At 40.4% G+C, this 24,219-nt stretch overlaps 1 protein-coding gene across 5 annotated transcripts in view; it reads right to left on the bottom strand.

Annotated features, from left to right (window-relative positions):
• Positions 1-24,219, bottom strand: part of LOC127447743 (disco-interacting protein 2 homolog A-like) — a 206,306-nt gene that overhangs the window by 35,000 nt on the left and 147,087 nt on the right. For 3 of the 5 annotated variants that reach the window (XM_051709775.1, XM_051709776.1, XM_051709778.1), the window contains exons 5-15: positions 23,146-23,391; positions 19,629-19,760; positions 13,025-13,144; positions 6,431-6,628; positions 6,240-6,331; positions 5,711-5,821; positions 4,931-5,054; positions 4,729-4,838; positions 4,027-4,129; positions 3,309-3,373; positions 3,035-3,128 (exon numbers count right to left, since the gene is read on the bottom strand). In XM_051709775.1, coding sequence (XP_051565735.1) covers positions 3,035-3,128; positions 3,309-3,373; positions 4,027-4,129; positions 4,729-4,838; positions 4,931-5,054; positions 5,711-5,821; positions 6,240-6,331; positions 6,431-6,628; positions 13,025-13,144; positions 19,629-19,760; positions 23,146-23,391 — 1,395 coding nt within the window. The remainder of the gene's footprint in view (positions 1-3,034; positions 3,129-3,308; positions 3,374-4,026; positions 4,130-4,728; positions 4,839-4,930; positions 5,055-5,710; positions 5,822-6,239; positions 6,332-6,430; positions 6,629-13,024; positions 13,145-19,628; positions 19,761-23,145; positions 23,392-24,219) is intronic. The other 2 variants (XM_051709777.1, XM_051709779.1) reach the window with 1 other exon arrangement.

Below are 24,219 nucleotides of genomic sequence, written 5' to 3'. Positions count from 1 at the left end.
TGAAAAACAAAGTTTTTAATTGAAGCAGGTTATTCAGTGAAGTATGGCCTACATTATAGTAAGCACATCAAGACTAAAAGGTCAACAGAAGTACAATTTTTAAAACTATTCTTTGCTGGACTCAAACTCACAACCTTTTAAGCAATATTCCAATGCATTAACCACCAGGCCACTCAGATAATACATCTCAACACTGCCAAAGAGACATTACAAGTGAGAGTATAAAATGATTGCTGAGAAAACATTTTTAGAGCTAAGTGGTTTTGAATTCAAGCAGGAATTATGCAATGTAATACAGCCTAGTAGTAAGCACAACATGCAGACTATACTCGACATGACAAGTTCAAAATGAGCACACAAAAGCATTGGTTAGCATGCTAACCAATCACCATGCTAACCAATTAACATGCTAAGCTTATGTTGCCTATGAATAACATTGTGGTCAAATAGCCTTAAAAGATAGAATACCCAAGTGTTATCATGCTAACCGATTAGCATGCTTGTGAAACACAAAAAATTGTGCATTAGGACAAATGGTTCAAAAGACTCATAGGTGGCGCTGTTTCAATAGGACAAAGCATTTCCGAGATACAGCCTCACATCCTATTTCACCTCAACATCGTTAACTTTGCGTAAGTGTAAATTTTCAACAGTTGTGAAAATCAAAATGTGGTGAAGTCACATCTGTGCAGCTCTGTCTAGGGATTATTTTGAGCCATAGTTTAGACAAATAGGACAAAGTTTGAAGGATGTGAAAAGATTAAACTGTAAACATCATTATCCAAGGTGCCGGCCACTGTAATGGGCAGAGTTTTAATGTAAGGGGTCCATTAGAATCAGGACTGGATTTGTTTAGAATTTTGTTTCTAGACCAAATTGTTCAAAAGATTCGCACAAAAGAAAAGTGCATTTTTTAACTGGCAGTGGTGGTATGGAGTATCCTAGGGGTTTTATAAGGGCTATTCATGGCCACCCTATCGGTGTGGCAAATTTCAGCATTTTCTTTTTTTGTGATTAACTTTTTATACTTTTCCAATCATACACATAGCTGAAATAGGATGAGATTGTATAACCACTTTGCATGAAGAAATAAATTAACCATATACTGTTTGTAACAAAAAAACAAAACAAAAAAAGAAAAAGAAAAAGAAGGGGGTAACTATACACAACTATAGACCTGTACTGCCAGAGCCTTAAAAATAAAAAAGAGATATATTCATGAATCCAAACATACAACCCCAATTCCAAAAAAGGAACAGTATGAAAAATGCTAATAAAAACAAAAAGGAGTGATTTGTAAATTATATTCACCATTTGCTAAATTGAAAACACTACAACTACACATTATATGATGTTTTACCTTGTGAATTTCTATTTTTTTTTTTTTTTTTTTTTTAATGTACAGTCATTTCAAATCAGATGATTGCAACATGCTCCAAAAAAGTTGAGACGGGCAATTTAAGACTAATAACAATTTGATGAGTTAAAATAACAAGGCAATGTGAAACAGGAGATGTTAAACAGGTGAGGCAATCATGTCATAGTATTTAAGGAGCCTCCAAAATCAGCCTAGTCCTTCAAGAGAAAGGATCATTCGAGACTTGTCAATTTGCCAACAGATGCTTCAGCAAATAATCCAGCACTTTGAGAACAATGTTCCCCAAAGACAAATTGTAAGGATTTTGGGCATTTCACCCTCTACAGTGCACAATATAGTTTAAAGGATTCAAGGACTATTGTCAAATCTTGGTGCATAAAGGGAAAGACGAAAACCACTTCTGAATGCACGTGATCTCTGATCCCTCAGACATCACTGTCATAAAAAGCATCATTCATCTGTAATGGATATCATGAACATGGGCTTGGGATTACTTTAGTAAATCTTTGTTAGTCAACACCATTCGCCGCTGCATCCACAGATGCATGTTAAGACTTTACTATGCAAAGCATAAGCCCTACATCATCACTGTCCAGAAGCGCTGCTGACTTCTCTGAGCTCGGTCTCATATTAGATGGAAAGTAGAACAGTGGAACTGTGTTTCTGGTCCAATGAGTCCACATTTCAAATAGTTTTTGCAAAACACAGCTGTTGTGTTTTCCGGGCCAAAGAGGAAAAGGACCATTCAAGCTGTTATCAGCATCAGGTCCAAAAACGGCAACAAAGACCCCGTACAATTGTGCAGCTGAAGACCTGCATAATGGATGAATGGGGGAAAATTCAACTTTTTAAGCATAACTTGTGTCTTAGGTGCCCAAATGCTTAATAAGTGTTATTAGAACAAATGGTGATGTTTCACAGTGGTAAACACTCGACTGTCCCAACTTCTTTGGAGTGTGTTGCAATCATCTGGTTTGAAATTACTGTACATAAAATAAATAAATAAATAAAAATTTAAATAATAATAATGAAATTCACAAGGTAAAACATCATATTATGTGTAGTTGTAGTGCTTTCAATATAGCAAAGGGTGAATATAATTTACAAATCACTCCTTTTTGTTTTTATTAGCATTTTTCATACTGTCCCAACTTTTTCGGAATTGGGGTTGTACATACATAAGTAGAATACAATCCACTTTAAATTGGCATTGATAAATGACACAATATGGAATTCACAAGTCAATCAATATGTTATTAGAATTGTCCTTGTCACACGGTTACAAAAGAGGAGGACAGTAAAGCAGACAAGAAATGAGACTATCCGATGCTTCTACAGTGGAAGGCTGTGCTTTGTGTATTATTGTAAATGAACATTCTATTGAAGCCATATGTCTGTAACTATTTAGTTAGTCCAGTCCTGTATGGAAAAAATTTCAGCTTTTCCTACATATGGTTCATAGGGCTGCCATAGAATCCAATGGCGGAATTATAATAATAAGAAAAGCTACAAAAGCAGTAGCGGCCTGTGCCCCTTTAGCAACTACATCAAACATCAGTTCACTTAGCGCATTCACATGTCAGGGACCGTAGCTGTGTGTTCAGAAACCGCTACAGTGACACACATGGCAGATCTGGCTTTAGGCGGTTTACTCACCTTTGTAAGTGTAAACTTTCTGGATCCATGAGAGTGGGTTGACCTTCATAAGCGAGTACGGGATGCTGATCACATGCATCCCGTTCATCACACTCTAAATTATCATGAGAGTGGTTGCCAAGGACACAGGTGAGAAAACAAGAGATAGCTGGATGAGTGTGAGGGATCTGATGTTGACATATACTGTAGTGTGAAGGCTTTAACTCTGTATCTATGTGAGTGTGTATGTAGGAAAGTGTGAATAGCACACATGTGTCTGTTTATAAGGACTCACTGTAAGGACCCCATGCCAAAGACCAGCATCTCGTTTAAAGTCCAAAACATTTGTCATGATCTCACCTGATGAGAAGAGGGATGTTGTTACAATGTGAGAAAACTGATCATTATAAAGAGCCCATTTAATCAAAATTAGAGTTGTGTGGCTTGTAGTCCATGTCTGTTAGCCTTGAAGCCATTCATGTTAGTGTTCTCCTAAACATCAATAAAATTCACATTTAACAGATATACACAGCACACTAAAAGTTTACAGTCTTCTTTATCTTCAAGCAAAACATACAGGAAATATTGGTGAGTCATGTCGCACTACAGATATTTTAGTTCAATTAAATGCTCTCTAGAATGAGAATGTCCCACTCCCAGTAACAGCAATCAGACACAGCAGCACAATGGTGCAAATTTGTGGTTGTACTACCTGTTTGTAGGAAGTGTTTGAAACCATTTAGATAATTTTTTGCAGCTCTGCTTGATGTTGCTAGTGGTGCAAAAATTACACACTGCAGCTTTAACTGCCACTAATAACTCTTAGATTTAGATCAAATCAGGTTTAAAAAATGTGCAGAGGAAAGTCATTTTACTGCAGTACCTGTTCTGAATACAGTGCTCTGCCAGGTTTCAGAGCAGTTTTTTAGAGAATGGAAATGGGACACTCCAGACCTGCAGAGCTCGGTCTTAGAAGAGCTTATGTGTAATGTGTGTAAGCCGCACACACTCACCCTCTGTGTAACCACAGGCCTGTGTGAGCGCATGACAGTGGGACATCATAGCTGAGTGAGACACAGTGATGCCCATGGTAGTGCCCTCCTTACATGTCTTATACTGTACAGATAGATCATAGATAGATAAGTTAACAGACAGACAGATAGACAGACAGACAGACAGATACATTGACAGATAGACAGACAGACAGGCAGACAGACAGATAGATAGATACAGTATGTTGACAGACAGAAAGATAAAGAAACAGACAGAGAGACGGACAGATTATAGACAGATAGACAGATAGATATATAGACAGACAGACAGATAATGTATAGACAGACAGACAGGCAGACAGACAGATAGATACAGTATGTTGACAGACAGACAGATAAAGAAACAGACAGAGAGACGGACAGATTATAGACAGTCAGATGGATAGATATACAGACAGACAGACATAGATAGATAGATAGATAGATAGATAGATAGATAGATAGATAGAAAGACAGCCAGATAAAGAGACAGACAGACAGATAGATATACAGACAGACATACAGACAGACAAACAGACAGACAGAAAGACATGTAGATAGACAGACAGACAGATAGATAGATAGATAGATAGATAGATAGATAGATAGATATTTTGCATAAATTTAATTAATAATTGGATGGAAACAAAGGCAAAAAAAAATGTTAGTAAGTCTGATTTTTACCTCTATGTATGCAATCTCATTGCTGGCATCTCTTATTGGAGGATGCCAGTCTTTAGGGGGCTTTACAACATGCTTTCCATCAGTAACAAACCACAGCAATCGTGGCCAGCCTGTAAAGCATAAACACACACATTATTGCTGAGGCTTGTACAGCACTGCCATTACATAAATGTTTTGGAATAAGTTTGCATGAATTACTCACCCTTAAACGTGACGACCTCTCCGGTCTGCGCTTTGGGCAAACCCTTCTGACAGGCGTCAGTTGTCAGAGCGAGAGTGACCCCACAGCTGCCCAACAGAAAGCCCACCTGCTGACTACCTGCATCCTGATGAGAGGCACAGAGAGATCCATAGATTTAACACTGATCTGTAGTTCACACACATACACACTCTCTCTATCTTTCATGAGATAGTCTGCAATAACAAACCCTCAACAACACCTGCATTAAAGGATAGATGTGTCCTAATGTGCCTTTTTTAAGGATGAGCTGTCTCCGTCACGAACATCAGCTGTATTAATCAAACCAAACATGCTGTAAATCAGCATTCAGGAAACACATAATAGGAAACCAAGATATGAATGACTGGTTATTATCATAATGTACATGCTCACTAAAATTAAGATGGATAGCTGTATCTCTATGTTTATACATACATAAAAATAAATGCATTTATTACTCAGGAACATGTATCGTGAAAAACTTTAGGTTTACAAATGAACTCGAAATGAGCCTGAACTCACTGATACCATAAATACGATTTAGACAGTATCTATTTTTGCACAGCAATATATTACTTGTGCTTATACAATAAGACCTGTGTATACTGGTGCGTGAAGCTGTGGAAATTGGATGTTGTTTTCTGAGGATACTCAAGGTGCTGTGAGGACACCAGTGTGTCATATCCTGCCTGCTCCAGCAGAGGGTTCTATTGTGCTTTAAATCTGTTAGTGTCCGTGGATTAGTAGAAAGTAGATTCATACCTTTCGAGTGAGTGGCACCTCTATGGGTACAGGCACCAGTTCTGCCAGGAGGCATCCATAAAACGCCACCATAAACATCACAGGATCATTGTTGGGGAACACAAGTGCAACCTGTGAAGGCGGGCAGACATAACGGTTGGCTGTGATACACCCTGTGGCTGTGATACACCCTGTGGCTGTGATACACCCTGTGGCTGTGATAAACCCTGTGGCTGTGAGTAAAACGTTTAAGATTGTTTACTGACACCGTTTCTACTAAGTTCACACAGTCACTGTTTGAGATCAACAACCATTTTAACTAACAGCTGTGACTCTCAAATTGTCCTGTCCATAAAACAGGCAAATTTTTGCAGCATATGGGAAGTAGACAAAAAATAATTCTGGAAAGTTGACGTGTCCTGAGATGTGCATTGCTTTACACCATCTAATATTTTTACACAAAAGAGTGCAAAGTGTTCACACAGGAAATCGACATGCTGCCGTTAGGGTGTGCAGGTTGGTTGGTGAACGTAGCCTCTCTCACACTCACTCTGTCTCCGGGCCGCAGTAGTGGTTCATTCCTAGTGCTCAGTTTATTCAGCAGTGTGTAGGCTAGTTTCTGACTCCGAGTCCACAACTTCCCTATGGCAACAAATACGTACAGACAATGAGAGCATTTTCAAATGCAGACAGTCCAAGAAAATGACATGTTTTGAAAATGAATGAAAAATATAAATGTACCATATGTGAGTATGTAGATGGGTTTGCCAGCATTATCCAGTGAGGTGAGGCAGGGACTCTTGGGATGTGTCGTGCCCCAGCGCTGCAAGGAGGCCAATAATGATGGGGGCCAGTTCATGACCACCCCCAGCGGCTCCCCATTCAGGGCTCTCATCTCACCCCCCTCAGGCTTGGGCTGGTTTGGATCCGGACACTGGACTGCAGAGGACAGAATGTGATGTCAGAGACAGGCAATGAGAAAGAGCGCGTTGCATATGGTTCTATCAAAATGAGACGGGAGTCGCAATGGGCTGTTTTTTGGAAAAACTTGATTTTTACTGTTTTCTATTGTTTTTGATCAAACAAATTATAAATGTTGATTTTATGCTTTTAAATATTAAAATTAAGGATGCTTTGTGGGTCAGTATTGATGATTAAATCTTCCAATTCTATTAAATAATGTTTAAAATTGTTTGGAATCTTTAAAGTCTGTTTAAAAAATTAAAAAAGATGGCTTTTATGACAGCCAACATTCAAACAATTATATCTCGGCAACGGTTTGGAATAGAAACATAAACATTCCTTTTTACTTAGTGCATAAAACTCAAAATGTGTTTTATTCTGGGTCAATGCAACTCATGATGCAATAATGGAGCAAGTCACATATGTTTGCTTGGTTAGTTGCATCAAATATTTGAAAAATATATTTTTGCTTTGTTTGAGGCTTAGTAGCAAGTAAACCAGATATCCACAATCAAATGTTTGTATTTTATTCTGAGTTATGTTTGTGAGATAATCAGTACAATTTCCTTTTGAGTGGACATAAATTCTGATGACAAAGTTGATTGCGGACAGACACTGCTTTAATTAATTCCACACTGGTCCATTATTGTGGTTTTATCTTTTTCAGATAAATCCACCCCTAAATGGCAAGTAAAATCAACATGAAATGATGGTCACATTAAATCTACATCTAGATAGGTCTCTTTGGCCCTGTTTACATCTGGTATTAAGATTTCAGGAGATCCGAACACGAGTGGTCAGGCGAGCACATCGCCATTTATACCTGGTATCTCAAATGCATCTCCTGTGACAACTTGGGTTTGGATTTCGAGGGGATGGTCTCTGATTTCATGACGACAAACATCAATTGCTACATCAATAAATTTCTGCATGATCTCATGACTGCATGAACTGTGAACATAACCGGCACAGTTTAAGACACTTACTTTGGTGCAGTGGTTGATTGACAGATGAGTGGGTGATGCTTCGCTGCTGTCCAAGACGCATTGGATGGATTAGCGGTTACACCTCAAATGTAATGTGGTTATGTGCATTTTTGACCACCTCAGTATTGGTTTTGGACCCTGTTTACACTTGTACTTCATCGGTTCAACCAAAACACATCTTAATACCAGGTGTAAACAAGGTATTTTTGTCTAAGTGGTGGTTCTTGGCCAAAATAAGCTGCAAAGTGGACCAAAGCAAGACAATATGTATCCCAACAGTAGAGAGAAATCAAGGGATGGGGAATGGAGAATGTGATAGATGAGATGGAAAGAAAGAGTATTTGTATGTGATTTTAAATTTTTCTACAGCTGTGTCAGGATGACTAATGTGTCCCCACATTGAGATAGAACATGGCTGTAGATTCGATTGATTTTGTGTGTCTAGAACAAAGACTAAAAATAGAGAACAAGAGAGATATGAATGACAGGGCTAAGGAGAGAGGGGTTGATTTAAAGCATCAAGATGTAGAGTCCGGGCAGGTAGTGTTACTGAACCTGCCAGATTAATCCAATGGACATTGCTTGTGCTGTACAAGAGAACCATAATCCCGTTCCAGATGGCTTCAAGACCTCACAACTGCACAGTCCGTGACTGGTAGAAATAACCACTACGAGTCATTTAATTCATATATGCTGTTTTGAGCCATTTTGGGCAATAGGTTCTCTCACCCATTGCCCAACCTAAAGGTCAAAATGCACCCCCAAAGATCACATCCTAACACCGGCTCTGTACTTTTCAAAGTTTTTTCTCTGACCTCTATTTAAAGAGCTGTTTTCTAACAAAATCAGAAAGTGCCAGATGATTCCACTTACCTAGTGACACTTATCTAAGAAATAACGGTTAAAAAGTTAAAAAGGTCTGATTCATTATTAGTAGTGTGACTCTCAAAATCCTTGTAAATGAGTGTACATTAGATAATATCAAAACAAGTGTAATTTATCAAAAAAATATTTCACCAGTACACTTTTCAAGCAAAAGAACTAGTCAGTTATGTGTTTGGGTGCGTGGCTCGTGCTTTCCAACCCATCGCGATGGCTGACCATCCGACTCAGCTACGTGATACAGTTCGCCAGGCGCCTGCCCAGGTTCAGCGGTGCCCGCTTCACCTCGGTGAAGGGTGAGAATGCCGCTACCTTGCATGCGGAGATCACGACCCTTCTGCGCAAGGGCACGATAGAGCCTGTCCCTCCAGCCGAGGTGAAGAAAGGGTTCTACAGCCCTTACTTCATCGTACTGAAGAAAGGCGGTGAGTTGTGACCAATCCTTCACCTGCGAGTACCGAACGGGCTTTGCACAGACTCCCGTTCAAGATGCTGACGCAAAAACGCATTCTAGCGAGCGTCCGGCATCGAGATTGGTTTGCGCCGGTAGACCTGACGGACGCGTACTTCCATGTCTCGGTCTTACCTCTACACAGACCCTTCCTGCAGTTTGCCTTTAAAGGCCAGTCTTATCAGTACAAGGTCCTCCCCTTTGGCCTGTCCTTGTCCCCTCGTGTCTTCACGAAGGTCGCAGAGGCAGCCCTTGCCCTGCTAAGGGAAGTGGGCGTCCACATCCCCAACTATCTCAACGACTGGCTAATCCTAGCTCACTCTCGAGAGTTGCTGTGCACACACAGGGACCTCATGCTCCGGCACCTCAGCCGACTGGGGCTTCGGGTCCACTAGGAAAAGAGCAAGCTCTCTCCGGTTCAGAGCATCTCTTTTCTCGGTTTGGAGTTGGATTCAGTCTTGATGAGCCTCACTAACGAGCACGCACAGTCGGTGCTGAACTGTCTGAAGGCGTTCAGACAGAGGACATCGGTTCCACTGAAACTTTTTCAGAGGCTCCTGGGGCATATGGCATCCTCAGCGGCGGCCACACCGCTCGGGTTGATGCATATGAGACCGCTTCAGCGCTGGCTTCAGACTCGAGTCCCAAGATGGGCATGGCACTGTGGGACACATCGCGTGGCCATCACGCCGATATGTCGCCGCCTCTTCAGTCCTTGGACCGACCTTGCATTTCTACAGGCAGGGGTTCCCCTAGAGCAGGTCTCCAGGCGAGTCGTGGTTACAACAGACGCCTCCAAGACGGGCTGGGGTGCCGTATGCAATGGGCACACAGCTGCCAGCTCCTGGACTGGCCCGCGGCTGCATTGGCACGTCAACTGCCTAGAGTTGTTGGCAGTACTGCTTGCCCTGCGGAGGTTCCGGCCATTGATCCAGGGCAAGCACGTGTTGGTCCAGACGGACAACCCAGCGATGGTAGCGTACATCAACCATCAAGGCGGTCTACGCTCCCGTTGCATGTCACAACTTGCCAGCCATCTCGTCCTCTGCAGTCAGCAGCGCCTCAAGTCGCCACGAGCCACTCACATCCCGGGCGACCTCAACACCGCAGCGGATGCGCTGTCACGTCAGGTTACCCTCAGGGGAGAGTGGAGACTCCACCCTCAGGTGGTCCAGCTGATTTGGAGTCAATTTGGTCGAGCACAGGTAGACCTGTTTGCTTCCCGGGAATCCTCCCACTGCCCGCTTTGGTACACCCTGACCGAGGCACCCCTCAGTATAGATGCGCTGGCACACAGCTGGCCCCCTGGACTACGCAAATACGCGTTTCCCCCAGTAAGCCTACTTGCACAGACCCTGTGCAAGGTCAGGGAGGACGAGGAGCAGATCATCCTAGTAGCACCCTACTGGCCCACCCAGACGTGGTTCTCAGATCTCACGCTCCTTGCGACAGGGACGGGGCACCATCTGGCACCCGCGACCAGACCTCTGGAATCTCCATGTCTGGCCCTTGGACGGGACGTGGAAGACATAAGTGGCCTACCACCCACGTGGTAGACACGGTCACTCAGGCTAGGGCTACCTCTACGAGGCACCTGTATGCCTTGAAGTGGCATCTGTCGGCTAAGTGGTGTTCTTCCCAATGCAAAGACCCCCAAAGATGCACAGTCGGATCGGTGCTTTCCTTCCTGCAGGAGAGGCTGGAGGGGTGGCTGTCCCCCTCCACCTTGAAGGTGTATGTAGCCGCTATTTCGGCTCATCACGATGCAGTAGATGGTAAGTACTTGGGGAAGCACGACTTGATCATCAGGTTCCTGAGAGGCGCTAGGTGGTTGAATCCCTCCAGACCGCGCCTCGTCCCCTCATGGGACCTCTCTGTAGTACTTCGGGGTCTACAGGGAGCTCCCTTTGAGACCTTGGAGTCAGCTGGGCTTAAGGCACTCTCTTTGAAGACTGCCCTCCTGACTGCGCTCACTTCCATCAAGAGGGTAGGGGACCTGCAGGCGTTCTCTGTCAGCGAATCGTGCCTGGAGTTCAGTCCGGGTTATTCTCACGTGATCCTGAGAGCCCGACTGGGCTATGTGCCCAAGGTTCCCACGACCCCTTTTAGGGATCAGGTGGTGAACCTGCAAACGCTGCCCCAGGAGGAGGCAGACCCAGCCTTGGCATTGCTGTGTCCGGTGCAAGCTTTACACATCTATTTGGATCGCACGCAAAGCTTTAGAAGCTCCGAGCAGCTCTTTGTCTGATTTGGTGGACAGCGGAAAGGAATCGCTGTCTCCAAACAGAGGATCGCCTACTGGGTCATTGACGCCATCGCGATGGCATATCAGGCTCAGGATGTGCCACCCCCTGCGGGGTTATGAGTCCACTCTACCAGGAGTGTGGTAACCTCCTGGGCCCTGGCCAGTGGCGCCTCTTTGGCAGACATCTGCAGAGCAGCGGGCTGGGCACCACCCAACACCTTTGCAAGGTTCTACAATCTCTGGGTTGAGCCGGTCTTGTCCTGTGTATTGGCAGGCACGAGCAGGTAAGTTCCGGGACAGCTGGCCGGATGTACCACTTGCGCATAGCGAGGTTAAGACGTGCACTCTTGTTCACAGACTGTGATCCCTGGATGACTTTTCCTCGCTGCTGGCCCAGTACGTGCGCTAATGAGGCCCTGTACTGAGGTAAGTGCTCCACATGTGCTGGTTCCCAGAAGGCGACCCCATGTGATATCTTCCACAAAATCATTTCCCTGTCGGTAAACTGTGTTTTCCATGGCCTCTGCCCCCGGTCGCCATGCTTTGTAGAAACTCCTCCCCCTTCGGGTAGGACCTACCATGGGACCTCTCCACATGACATACTTCCGACAAGACTCGATAAGACCATATGACGTATTCCACTCAAAATAACCCCCCCCCTTTTTGGGCGGGGTGTGGTCTTCCCTTTGGGAGGGACACCACCCGACGTAGACACTTATGGCTCCCAGTCGGTTAACAAATTCCACTCTTTTTGGGGGAGAAAAGAGAGGAAAAGAGGCCTCGGCTGAGCTAGCCTGTCCCTATTGTTGGGCAGTTGACTAGTACCTGAAGGACCGTTCAATGCTCATAAGAGCGTTTGGGGGGGGGGGGGTTACGTGACGGCCTGGTGCTCTGGCTACGAGGCACACAGCGGTCTGCCCGTTACACACCGCCAGTTCACGTAACACAGTTCAGATAGTTGTGGCGTTTTGTATAGGGACCCACTAGTGTCACTACATCAACACAACGTCGAGTGAGTGACAGATAGGGAACGTCATGGTTACTTTCATAACCTCCATTCCCTGATGGAGGGAACGAGATGTTGTGGCCCTCTTGCCACAACACTGAACTACCTGCTGAAATGGCCGGGAACTGGACTCGGCTCCTCAGCACAAAACCTGAATGAGTGGTTGCATACCAGCTCCTTTTATACCTGTATGTCCGGGGGAGTGGCATGCAAATTCCACTCACCAATTCTCATTGGCCTTTTTTCAAAAAAGCAGAGATGTTAGGGGCTCCCAAGAGTGACCCCTAGTGTCACTACATCGACACAACGTCTCGTTCCCTCCATCAGGGAACGGAGGTTATGAAAGTAACCAGTTCGTTATCAAGCCTAGTGGAACATGTCCATATTTAATGCTTACTCTGTGTGAACTTGAGGGGAACTGACTTCATGCATCCACTAAAAATCTACTTAACACCAGTTGGTTAAAAGCACTTGCAAATATGGTGAGTTAAAAGAAAGTTACGAGAAAAACTTTAGCATAATTTGTTTGCAGATGACACTGATTTTAGGTTTTTTATCTAATGCAATGGCATTCAGACATTTTTCATTGTGGCTTTAGTGTCCAAATACTTTTGCAGTCAAATGTGTGTAAATACACACTACATTACGTATTTGTTTGGTTCAATAGATGACTCCATTAACTCCTGTTAACTTTAAAGAAAAGCAACAGCAATCCCAAGCCTCCATCATCCACAGTCAATATTGTAATATCACTGAATTAAAAAAAATATAACAGCTGATTCTATGAGTGTCATGAACCTACCATCCAAAAGTTCTTCAAAATCATCAACGAAGAACTCTCGTAAGGGGGGTCTCTTTGGCCTTTTCAGTGTGTTTAGGAGCTGCTGAATCTTAGAAGACACTCGACTGTTGACTGGAACGCCTTCAGACAGAGATAGTGTCAAGAGATAAAAAGAGAAAAATGGAGAGATGCAGAAGGTGAAATAAAAATGAAGGGAAGGTCACTGTGAATGGAGTTTGAGGACAATCTTACACAACTGCTTGTCAATCAATGTAAAGCTGTACACCCAAGTGGATTGCTTAATATGGCACTGAGCACGCTCAATAGACGCACCTGACCCAGAGCATCAAATACTGCCTGACTCTGACTGAGGATGCTGGACTCTTGCTGCCTAGCAACTAGCTGCTACACAGCTACCCGTCTCATCTGCCATTCATGAGCTTCCTGCTGAAAGAGCCCATCTGAGCTTTTACTATATGCCTCATACAAGGCTTTGGGCTCATTTTAAGGTAAATGAATTCAAAATAAACACAGGGACAAATGCAATGGAAAAGTTTTAGGATATATATATATATATATATATTAATTCTATGTTAAAATAATTATATACAATAAATATTTTTAAATACAATACAAAAAGTATACATTATACATATGTAAAAATGATTATCAAAATATTGATTAAGAATGTCTTTTAAGTTTAAGCACTGACAGTTGAAGTCAGAAGTTTACATACACTTAGTCATTAAAACTCATTTTTTAACCACTCCACAGATTTAATATTAGCAAACTATAGATTTGGCAAGTCGTTTAGGACATCTACTTTGTGCATGACATGAGTAATTTTTCCAGCAATTGTTTACAGACAGATTGTTTAACTTTTAATTGACTATATCACAATTCCAGTGGGTCAGAAGTTTAAATACACTAATTTAACTGTGCCTTTAACAGCTTGGAAAATTCCATAAAATGATGTCAAGCCTTTAGGCAATCATCCAATTAGCTTCTGATAGGAGGTGTACTGAATTGGAGGTGTACCTGTGGATGTATTTTAAGGCCTGCCTTCAAACTAAGTGCCTCTTTGCTTGACATCATGGGAAAATCAAATGAAATCAGCCAAGACCTCAGAAAAACAATTGTGGAACACAAGTCTAGTTCATCCTTGGGAGCAATGCCTGAAGGTACCAAGTTCATCTGTACAAACAATAGTACACAAGTATAAACACCATGGGACCATGCAGCCATCATACCTCTTAGGAAGGAGACCCATTCTGTCTCCTAGAGATTAATGTAGTTTGGTGCGAAAAGTGCAAATCAATCCCAGAACAACAGCAAAGGACCTTGTGAAGATGCTAGAGGAAACAGGTGGACAAGTATCTATATCCACAGTAAAACTAGTCCTACCATCACTGCTCCAAAACTGCCATAAAAAAGCCAGATTACAGTTTACAAGTGCACATGGGGACAAAGATCTTACTTTTTGTAGAAATGTTCTCTGGTCTAATGAAACAAAAATTTAACTGTTTGGCCATAATAACCATTGTTATGTTTGGATGAAAAAGGGTGAGGCTTGCGAGCGAAGAACACCATCCCAACCGTGAAGCATGGGGATGGCATCATCATGTTGTGAGGGTGTTTTGCTGCAGGAGGGACTGATGCAATTCACAAAATAGATGGCATCATGAGGAAGGAAAATTATGTGGATATATTGAAGCAAAATCTCAAGACATCAGCCAGGAAGTTAAAGCTCAGTCGCAAATGGGTCTTCCAAATGGACAATGACCCCAAGCATACCTCTAAAGTTGTGGCAAAATGGCTTAAGGACAACAAAGTCAAGGTATTGGAGTGGCCATCACAAAGCCCTGACCTCAACCCGATAGAAAATGTGTGGGCAGAACTGAAAAAGCGTGTGTGAGCAAGGAGACCTACAAACCTGACTCAGTTACACCAGTTCTGTCTGGAGGAATGCACCAAAATTCCAGCAACTTATTGTGAGAAGCCTGTGGAAGGCTACCCAAAACATTTGACCCAAGTTAAACAATTTAAAGGCAATGCTGCCAAACACTAACAAAGTGTATGTAAACTTCTTACCCACTGGGAATGTGATGAAAGATAATAAAAGCTGAAATAAATCACTCTCTCTACTATTATTCTGACATTTCACATTCTTAAAATAAAGTAGTGATCCTAACTGACCTAAGTCAGGGAATGTTTTCTAAGATTAAATGTCAGGAATTGTGAAAAACTGAGTTTAAATGTATTTGGCTAAGGTGTATGTAAACTTCTGACTTCAACTGTGTGTGTGTGTGTGTGTGTGTGTGTGTGTGTGTGTGTGTATATATATATATATATATATATATATATATATATATATATATATATATATATATATATATATACTGTATATTTGATAATGTTTTGTGCAGTGATTTGTTGATGTTCCTGTTTTTTATGTTAGCATTAGGGGGTGTAAAACTGCATCAATGAATTAAAGAATTTACTAACTGTCTTTAGTTACTCTAGTAATAACCATAATATTAGTACCTACTGTATGTATTATGCATTTATTTCTTATCCAAAATACAATACTTGACCCTGTGAATGTAAAACCTAGTCTATTGCTTTTGTAAATAATCCACTGCAATGTAAACTGTCCCTCCAGTTATTTGTGTCTACAGCATATTTTTGAAAATAATTATGAATTATAATAAACTAATCTAATTAAATAGAATTTTGACTAAATTTCAGATTTCATGGTGCATCTCATCATTTAGTAAAAAATCCAGTTGATTTATAGTTAAAGCAAATATTTACACCCATAGTTACAACCTATCACAGTAACACCACAGAACTGTCTATGGGGCAATGATACTGCCAAATATAGTATGATGAAATTTTAGTCAAATTTAAAAGTTTTTTGTTTTTAGCCATTTGTCCAGCTGGTTTGTAACAGTTAACATAGAATCACCCATCAAAAGTTTCCATTCAGGTGAACATTCGCTTTCACACAATTCAGGAGAAGGGATCAGTATCTCGCATAAAACCAAATACATTCAGACAAAACACTCATCTTCAAATGACAAATCTATTATTTCATTGTTCTGTTAAATGTCTGTCAGAGAGCTACGATGTGTCATGTATATATGCATGACTGAGATGCTCGCTCACATTACATTCTCAAGAGACACCTGAGCCACAGACCACTGACCTCTGTATGCAACACACACACACACTAGGACCCTATGAAGCCATTTAAAAGCTCACTATACACATACTTTTATATTAAGCCTTATTAAATTAAACACAATATCACATACTGCACTAATTATGTGGATAATTTGCGATTAAGAGTTGATTCTGGATCTCTTTGGGTTGCTCATTTAATGTAAGTCTGTCCTAGTCTGATCACATAGAAAAGTAAAAGCAAACCTCAACAAGAAAAACATTTGAGGTGTCATGTCGAATAAACAGTGCAGGATGAGTTATGTCCCAAAGTTTAATACTTAGGGTTAGGGGTTTGTTCAAATAACAAACAAATGCAGGTTATTAATAATAAATAACAGCACTGTGGATCAACACAAACACACCTAAATCATTCTCTGTGCTTGACAGTTCTAGACATCCAGTTCATTAAATAATAGTGTATTATTTAAAATGTCCCATTATAGTTTGTTGATAAAAGTCTAAGAGTCATATGACTGCTAAAACTGATGGTAATTGAAAGAATAATTAAATGACAATCAAGACGACAACAAAAGACACATTAATTTCCTACGATCATAATTTTAAAAAACTGACATGGTGGACACGTTAAGCAGATGCTGTTTAACACAGAGGTCACAGTTGGGACACAGATGCACAGAAACACCAGGGGGAGGGGCACATTGAAATAAATGTGTATAAATACCCTCCATGGCTTCCCCATCTCCCCTGTCAGAGCCTGGAGAAGAGAGAGTGTGAATGAACCTGCATGTTCTCACCATCAAGCTGCTTCTAAATAGCCGGTAACTCACAAAATGAGCATGACAGACATCTTACTGTCTGAAAAGAAGACTAACCAAATATTCATCCTTCTAACAACTAATGCATCAAAAGAACTGCTTCAAGAGAGGATAAGGAAGCAGGTTAATCATGAGACTGGTGTATTTATTTGTGATGTGCATGTGTGATGCTATGGTCTATGTCTTAAAGTGACAGTACACCTAAAAATGAAAATTGATCAGTCATCATCTAAACACCCTCATATCGCTGATTTTTACCCCTAGAGTAAGACAAAGGGACACATTTAGAAGAATGTCCAGAGTGGTTTTTACATACATTGAAAGAATATGGTGACTGGGGCTCTCAAGCTCCAAAATGAGCAAAATGCACTATAAAACTATAAATATCCCCAGTCTTCTGGAGCCATTCGCCTTCCGCCCAAGCTATCTCATCTCACTTGCGCTTCCGAATGCTTAAACTGGGCGCATTCACAATTTATGTGAAAACTTTTCTTAAAATCAGCTGGAAGCACAGTGCACTCAACACTACAGAAGGAGTTGTACACCAGCTTCATTGGTTCTCACATGTATTGTCAAAGCATCAGGTTTGAATGTGTGGCAGCGTAAACGAGATCATGATCGAGATCAAGAAGCATTCAAGCAACATGAGGGTGAGTAGATGACAGAATCTGCATTGTTGGGTTAATAATTCCTTTAATGAAATCATGCTGATGATGACATGGTATCTGGATGGAACAAGCAGGGACAAACTCAAAGCAGCCTAAAAATATGCCATTCAATTCTACCAATATGAAGTTCATCTCATTAGCTCTGTTCCAAAATCTAGTAAGCTACCATCCTAGACAACACGTGTTCATAATAATACGTTTTCGATTGAATACAAATTGATTTTGCTGACTGAGTTTATGCTTCTCATCCACACTTAAATGGCATTTTCCTCCACCAACAACTGAGAAAATATTCTCTTGTAGTGCATACTTTGGAAAATGATGACAATTGGAAACTGAAGGTTTTCAACTGAAAACGTATTAGTGTGGACGTTTCAACCAAATTCTAAGGCAACATCCTTTGTGGAAAAGCAATCACATAATGCATGCGACAAACTCGTATCCATGGAAATAATGCAGTTGAGAAAATGCTGGTTATAAATATACCTGTATTTCATTCAGTACCTAAATTAAAATAATAAATAATAAAATAATGCAATTTAATTAGAATAAACTATTTTACACAATATTTGTGTGTGTCATGTGCTTTTGTTAGGGCTGTCAATCTAGTAAAATTTTATTCAAATTAATTACATGATGTACTGATTAATTAATCAAATTAATTGCAATTAATCACATATATTAATATTTACTGAGAAAGGCCCCCAAATAAAGATAATGTAATATAAAATAATTTTAATAATTTTAAATATAAAATATAATAAATAATATAATTCAGATAACTCAAATACATTATACCATTTACATACTATATATTGTGGCACGCTAAGCATTTCTACAATACAAAAGTGGCTATTAAGTCAAAATATTGTTTTATTTCCATGTCATTGAACATAACCTTATTATTGGCCAACTTCTCTCTGCTCTATTTTTAATTGTTGGTCAATGCCCTCATGCGTTAGACAGTCCATTTTGGAATGTCTCACTTTGGTTGCGTCACATTTCACTAGTTTTCAGCATCTCTAGTTATGAGCGCTCTGTTTTTAGAATACTGTGTCAAGTTATATGTAGTTTGAATTGTTGAAAAACACATCTCGAGATCCCTGCCTTCTGTTGTGCTTGGTCCAGCTGTCTTCGAGGTTAAAACTGCATCTGTGGAAGGCTGTTCTGCCTGTTGTTCTCATTGGTTTGACGAGGTGTGTTGCTTGAACAGCTGAAGTGCTGACTTCCCCTTACTGTCACATCAAGGTGGTACATCAACTTTGAACTGGTCCGATGGTAGAAACATTCCTTATTACAGAACTTCTGTACAGATTGGGGCATTAACAATAGCATATTTTTTTAAGCGTTATTTTTCACATCATTAATCGCACTAAATTAAAGTGTTAAATCGACAGCCCTAATTCTTATGCTTTTTAGAGTATCATGTCTTAAGCTTAGCAACATGCTAACTCCAAACTCTTGAAATCAACTGTGAATCGAATCTTTCAAGTGCTTTACTTGGGGGGGTCTTCCATGTGCGCCAGTGGTTTTCATGGTGTTGCCTGAGTGTTGCTCAAGCTCCCTCATGTTAGGGTTATCGTTAGCGCCATGACGCCAAGTGCTTCACTTGCACTTGGGGAGGCATAGGTACAATTTGGCTACCCCCCCTAGATCTGGCCATGACTCCAAATAAGTCACTAATGAGGCTCCATTCAATTAGGGAGCTTCTTAAGGAGGCAGCTACCTATGAAGGCAGTAGTTAGCAAGGCAGCTCACAAGCTTTTAGAACAGAGCTCGAAACACTGTGAAAAAATGTGAAAAAAGTTTCTGAATACACAAATCAATCAGTTTGAATCTCTGGCATACAGTAGTGCTGACACTTCTGTGGACTTGATGTTCTCTCTTTCTTACAAGTGTCACAGAAAGATGCACTGTTGTCATGGCGACAGCAGGATGAAGCTTTAGGGGACTCACCGTCAGCAGTCTCCATGACGCTGGTGTGTGTGTATCCACGTGGAAGCCCTCGCACTGATGCCACCTGTGGATGCTCCGCACGCACCGAGTGCTCTGACAGAACTGTCACATCCGGGGGGGCGCTGTGGTTGTCTGTCATGATGTGCCAAAAGTGAAATGTGAGCGGAGATCAAAATACAGAAAAGTAAGATGGATCGATTTGGGATTAAACCTATGATAAATGATGATATTAAATAATATTTGAAGAAGCTTTGTGGGATTTGTGTTGGGTGGTGTGATAATGAGTGGACTGCACAGCAATTACAATGTTAAAATGGTTAAACCCACCTCAATAAGTGGCAAGCAACAAAAAATGTTTTCACCCAATTCACATACTATCCATCATAAATGGTGATGATACTATTACTATACTATTAGATTAAAAGTAGAATTATTGCGCCCTAAATCATAGTACATTGAAAATTAAATGTAAGGACAATATATAATTTCCTTCAGATTTTCAAAGTGTGCATCCATGCATGTTTTTTGTCTAATATTGCCCACAACTCCTTGCAAAAGGAAGTGATTGTGACGTTACCATGTATCAAGGTGGTATTAAGATGCAATTTTATGAGGTGGTAATATGTCCCAATACTGGTGTCTCTCCCCAAATTGGGATGCAGCCTTGGTTACAGTTTCTGTTACGTCACACTGGGTAGCCCCACCCATAGTGAAATCTCATTGGTCAAAAACTCTACCACACATGAATATTTAACATCAAATATGCTCTGACTGGCTGTGATTTTGTCGCTTTACGCTGTATTCCACTTTCAGTGTGGACCTGACACTGGAAATGTGTCGCGTTGCACATGGTTAGGACACTTAAGACTTCCCTATCATCTCTTTTACTAATTCCATGGGATGTTTATTACTATTTCTTATTCCAAAGGCCAAACAGAAGAGCTTTATAAGATTAGATATAAGCAAATTGCCATGCTATTAATCATCAAAAGGCTGTTTTGCATTTAATCTTTGCTCTTACTCCAGAGTTACACTAGCAGGCATTTTTAGAGCAGTGGACGCACAGAGCGCCTGTGATACTGTGTGAAATCTGCAGTTATTTACAGTCAGTACCCAGGATAATGATAGTGGCCTTCAAGGACAGAAAGAAAGAAAGTAGGAGAGAAAGAAGAGGAGAGAGGGAAGAAAGGAGGGGAATACAAATATTTTATAAGCAGAACTCAGTACACAGAAATTAATGCAGAGTTGAGTGAATCCCAAGTTATGAAAAATGTTATCATCGTATATTCACCCTCATGTCCATGTCCGTGCAACACTTTTTTGTGCTTTTTGGAGCTTGGTGGTGTAAATTAACATCCATTTCCTATGAATGAATAAAGGCAGCATGAACATTCTGCCAAACATCTCTTTTGTGTTCTAAGGTAAAAAGAAAGTCAAACAGGTTTGGAATGACCTAAGGATGAGTAAATGATGACAGAATTGTCATTTCTGAGTTAATTATTCCTTTAAAGGTGCACTCAGTAACTTTGTATACTACAAAATAGTTTTCAGTTACAGATGCCATTGTAGAAATTCACTATTCACAATCAGTCATGATTAATTTAATCCCAGAGTGAAAGTGTCCAATAACAAGAAGGATACTGAGATTAGGCGAGTAGTATTCAGCTGGTCATGTGATTCTAAAATGGCTGCCCCCGTGAGGGCGCCCCTCCCCCACGTACAATAAAACAGCTTTTATAAGGTTACTGATATGACTGGAGTCTTCATCTCATGTGAGTGCTCATGATTTTATACATGTTTCAAAATTACAATTCGTTTCTTTAGGAGTAAGACTTTTTTAATGGGGAAAAAATTACGGAGTGCACCTTTAACAGAATGTTTTCTGCACAACAGTACTGGAATCTGCTTAGATTTTTTGTTTGCATGTGAAACTAACAAGGACAGTGCTAGCTTCATCTACACAGATTAGCTCCCAGGTAGGGTTGCACCAGCTGTGTGTAAGGCCTCACTAAATTGGGATGTTAAGTTCACACTAAGGGCTTAGTAACTACTAGTTAGTTTGTAACAGTCAGTGCTTAATTCGGTTGCACCACCTGTTCTTAAGGCAAGACTTAACTATTAGGTCGTAAGCTCTCCGTAAAGTAATGCATATAGTCGCATAATAAGACGTTTACCTGTACTGATCCAATAAACAGCCTTCAAATTTGTATACAGAACTATTAAAAGCTGTGAATTTCAGTTTTATCTTGTTACGGTTGATATTCAAACCTTGTTTGCTCATGTAACTGTCAGCTGTAATAATTTATATCCCCATTAAAATACGATGCACAATAAAAGTAGATTTGATAAATAGTATATTTGCCCTGTGTAAATAACAATATATAAGAACTGTATCTAAAATAAGTTCAAAAACCAACCATTTTAAAAAACCTTTTGTGTTCTACCCAAGAAGGATATTCATACAGGTTTGGAACAACTTGATGGTGAGTGAATGATGAAATATTTTATTACTGAGTTTTTTTTTGTTTTGTTTTTTTTTTGTCTTATTTTTGGGTAGAAATATCTAAACATCCTTAAAACAAGACAAAATTACCTGTGAAGCAGAATGACAAGATTTAACTGTTGTTTTCAGGAATAATAATAATAATAAAAAATAAGAACAAACCAATGGGGTAAGAAAGATTTTTCTTGTTATAAGCATAAACATTAAAAAAATTAGTTTTTGATTACTCTGAAAACAGGACAAAATATCATTTTACTTCTCAAGTAAATTTAGGTTATCTTGTTTTGAGAATGTTTAGTTATTTTTACTAGAAAACAAGATAAAAAAAGATGTTTTGCACCACAGAATCTTCATATTTGGTGAACAATTTTTATTTAAGCAGCCTTGTTATGGCGTCAGCATCCAAAACAAAACATTTTCTGGTCTTTTCAGCAGGGCACAGCAAATGACTGAGCACTATCCTGCATGTAAACATGGAAAGAAACTAACATTAGGCAACATCTGACAACAGAAAGCGTGAGGCCTACAAGAAGCAGGCATGTGATCGGCTATGCACAAAAAAGCAGGAAAATGTATTCAGCAAAGCGGGGGACAGCAATGACCCCCCACTGTCTCACTTGAAAGTCCTGACAGCAAAAATCAGGAGCTTCCTTCTCACACATTCTCAACAACGAGTGTGCGTGATGCAGAAGCAGCTGTGAAGTTTGTGAGTGAAGTTGTTCCGACTTCCGAGGGAAGGCCGAATAACACTTATTTGGGTGAAAAATGCTTATCAAGAATGCACTGGACAGGACATTGTCGATAACATATTAATCCCCCATGAAATATAAACACAACCCCCCCCCCCCACACACACACACACACTTTTTGTTTTTCTTACGGATTTATACAATTCATGCGGAACATATTTTTAGGTCGGAAAAAACTGAATTACGGATTAATCCGGAAGGATCACATCCCTGAAGGAGGTCCATTCTGCAGATCTAGAAAGGGGTTATGTGGAGTCGTGGTTACCTAGCTGGGTGTGAGCCATGAGGTCGGCCAGTACTGTAGCAGCTGAGGCGGAGGTGGTGTTTGTGGCGTGGTGGGGTCTCCCTCCGGGGTGGGAAGAGGTGGAGGATGCAGACGATGATGTGGATGAGCCCTGGATGACTCTGTTAAACCAGTGCTCTATGCTAGGGTGCGCCTGGTAAGGAGATGAGGAGCCGATCCGTCCCTGCCGGCGTAGCGAGCCCTCGTCTTCTGATGCGGAGGAGGTGTCTGTGAGGTCAACAACAGCAGGATTCAATGATGGTTAGAAGACAACCTAAATAAATTAGATCTCATGGGGCAGTCTAACTTTATGAGATATAATTTTGCCATTTGAGAAAACTTTTCAAATAGAACTGCAATAGAACTTTAAGGAACTTTAAAAATGCAGTGAGTGTTTTGCAAGTAGTAGGTAAGTCATTTTTATTTTATTTTGCTGAATATTGTTGAAAAGGCCTATCGATGATAATGCTGTTGAGCCTACTCTTAAAGACCCCATTAAAAATCTAAATAATGTGAGTTCATGTCTGTCAGAATTGACGCTGATAAATATGCTTCTGTACTTCTAAAAGTTGACAAAATTAATTCCACCCCCTGTAACATTTTTTAGGAGTTATGCCCACACCTCATTATTATTTATCAACCTTTCTCTTCCAAATAGTATTGCAAAAAAAAAAAAAGAAAAAAAAAAAAGGCAAAATTGCAATTTTATATATATATATATATATATATATAAATGCTTAATTACCAAAAATGTATAAGTAATAAGGTTGTTTTTTATTTGCACTTCCATAAATCACATTTTTATGAATATTTCACATCTTTACTATCACAGGATATACATTTATTTGTTTATTACAAGACAAATTGGTATTATATTCATACAAATGACTATATCATGTTGATTTTCTGTGTGATAACAGTGAATTATCAGTATCCCAAATGCGTACACACATGAATATTATACATGCTATTTGTTACTCAAGGTGCTGCTGATGTTTCAGTGACTGACTTGATTTACATTTGACATTGCTATTTGATGAAGAAGCAACGTGGAAG

This window comes from Myxocyprinus asiaticus, chromosome 11, assembly GCF_019703515.2.
Source record: "Myxocyprinus asiaticus isolate MX2 ecotype Aquarium Trade chromosome 11, UBuf_Myxa_2, whole genome shotgun sequence".
NCBI classification, from domain to species: Eukaryota; Metazoa; Chordata; class Actinopteri; order Cypriniformes; family Catostomidae; genus Myxocyprinus; species Myxocyprinus asiaticus.
The sequence above is the reverse complement of the archived record's forward strand: the minus strand, read 5'-3'. Positions and strand labels throughout refer to the sequence as shown.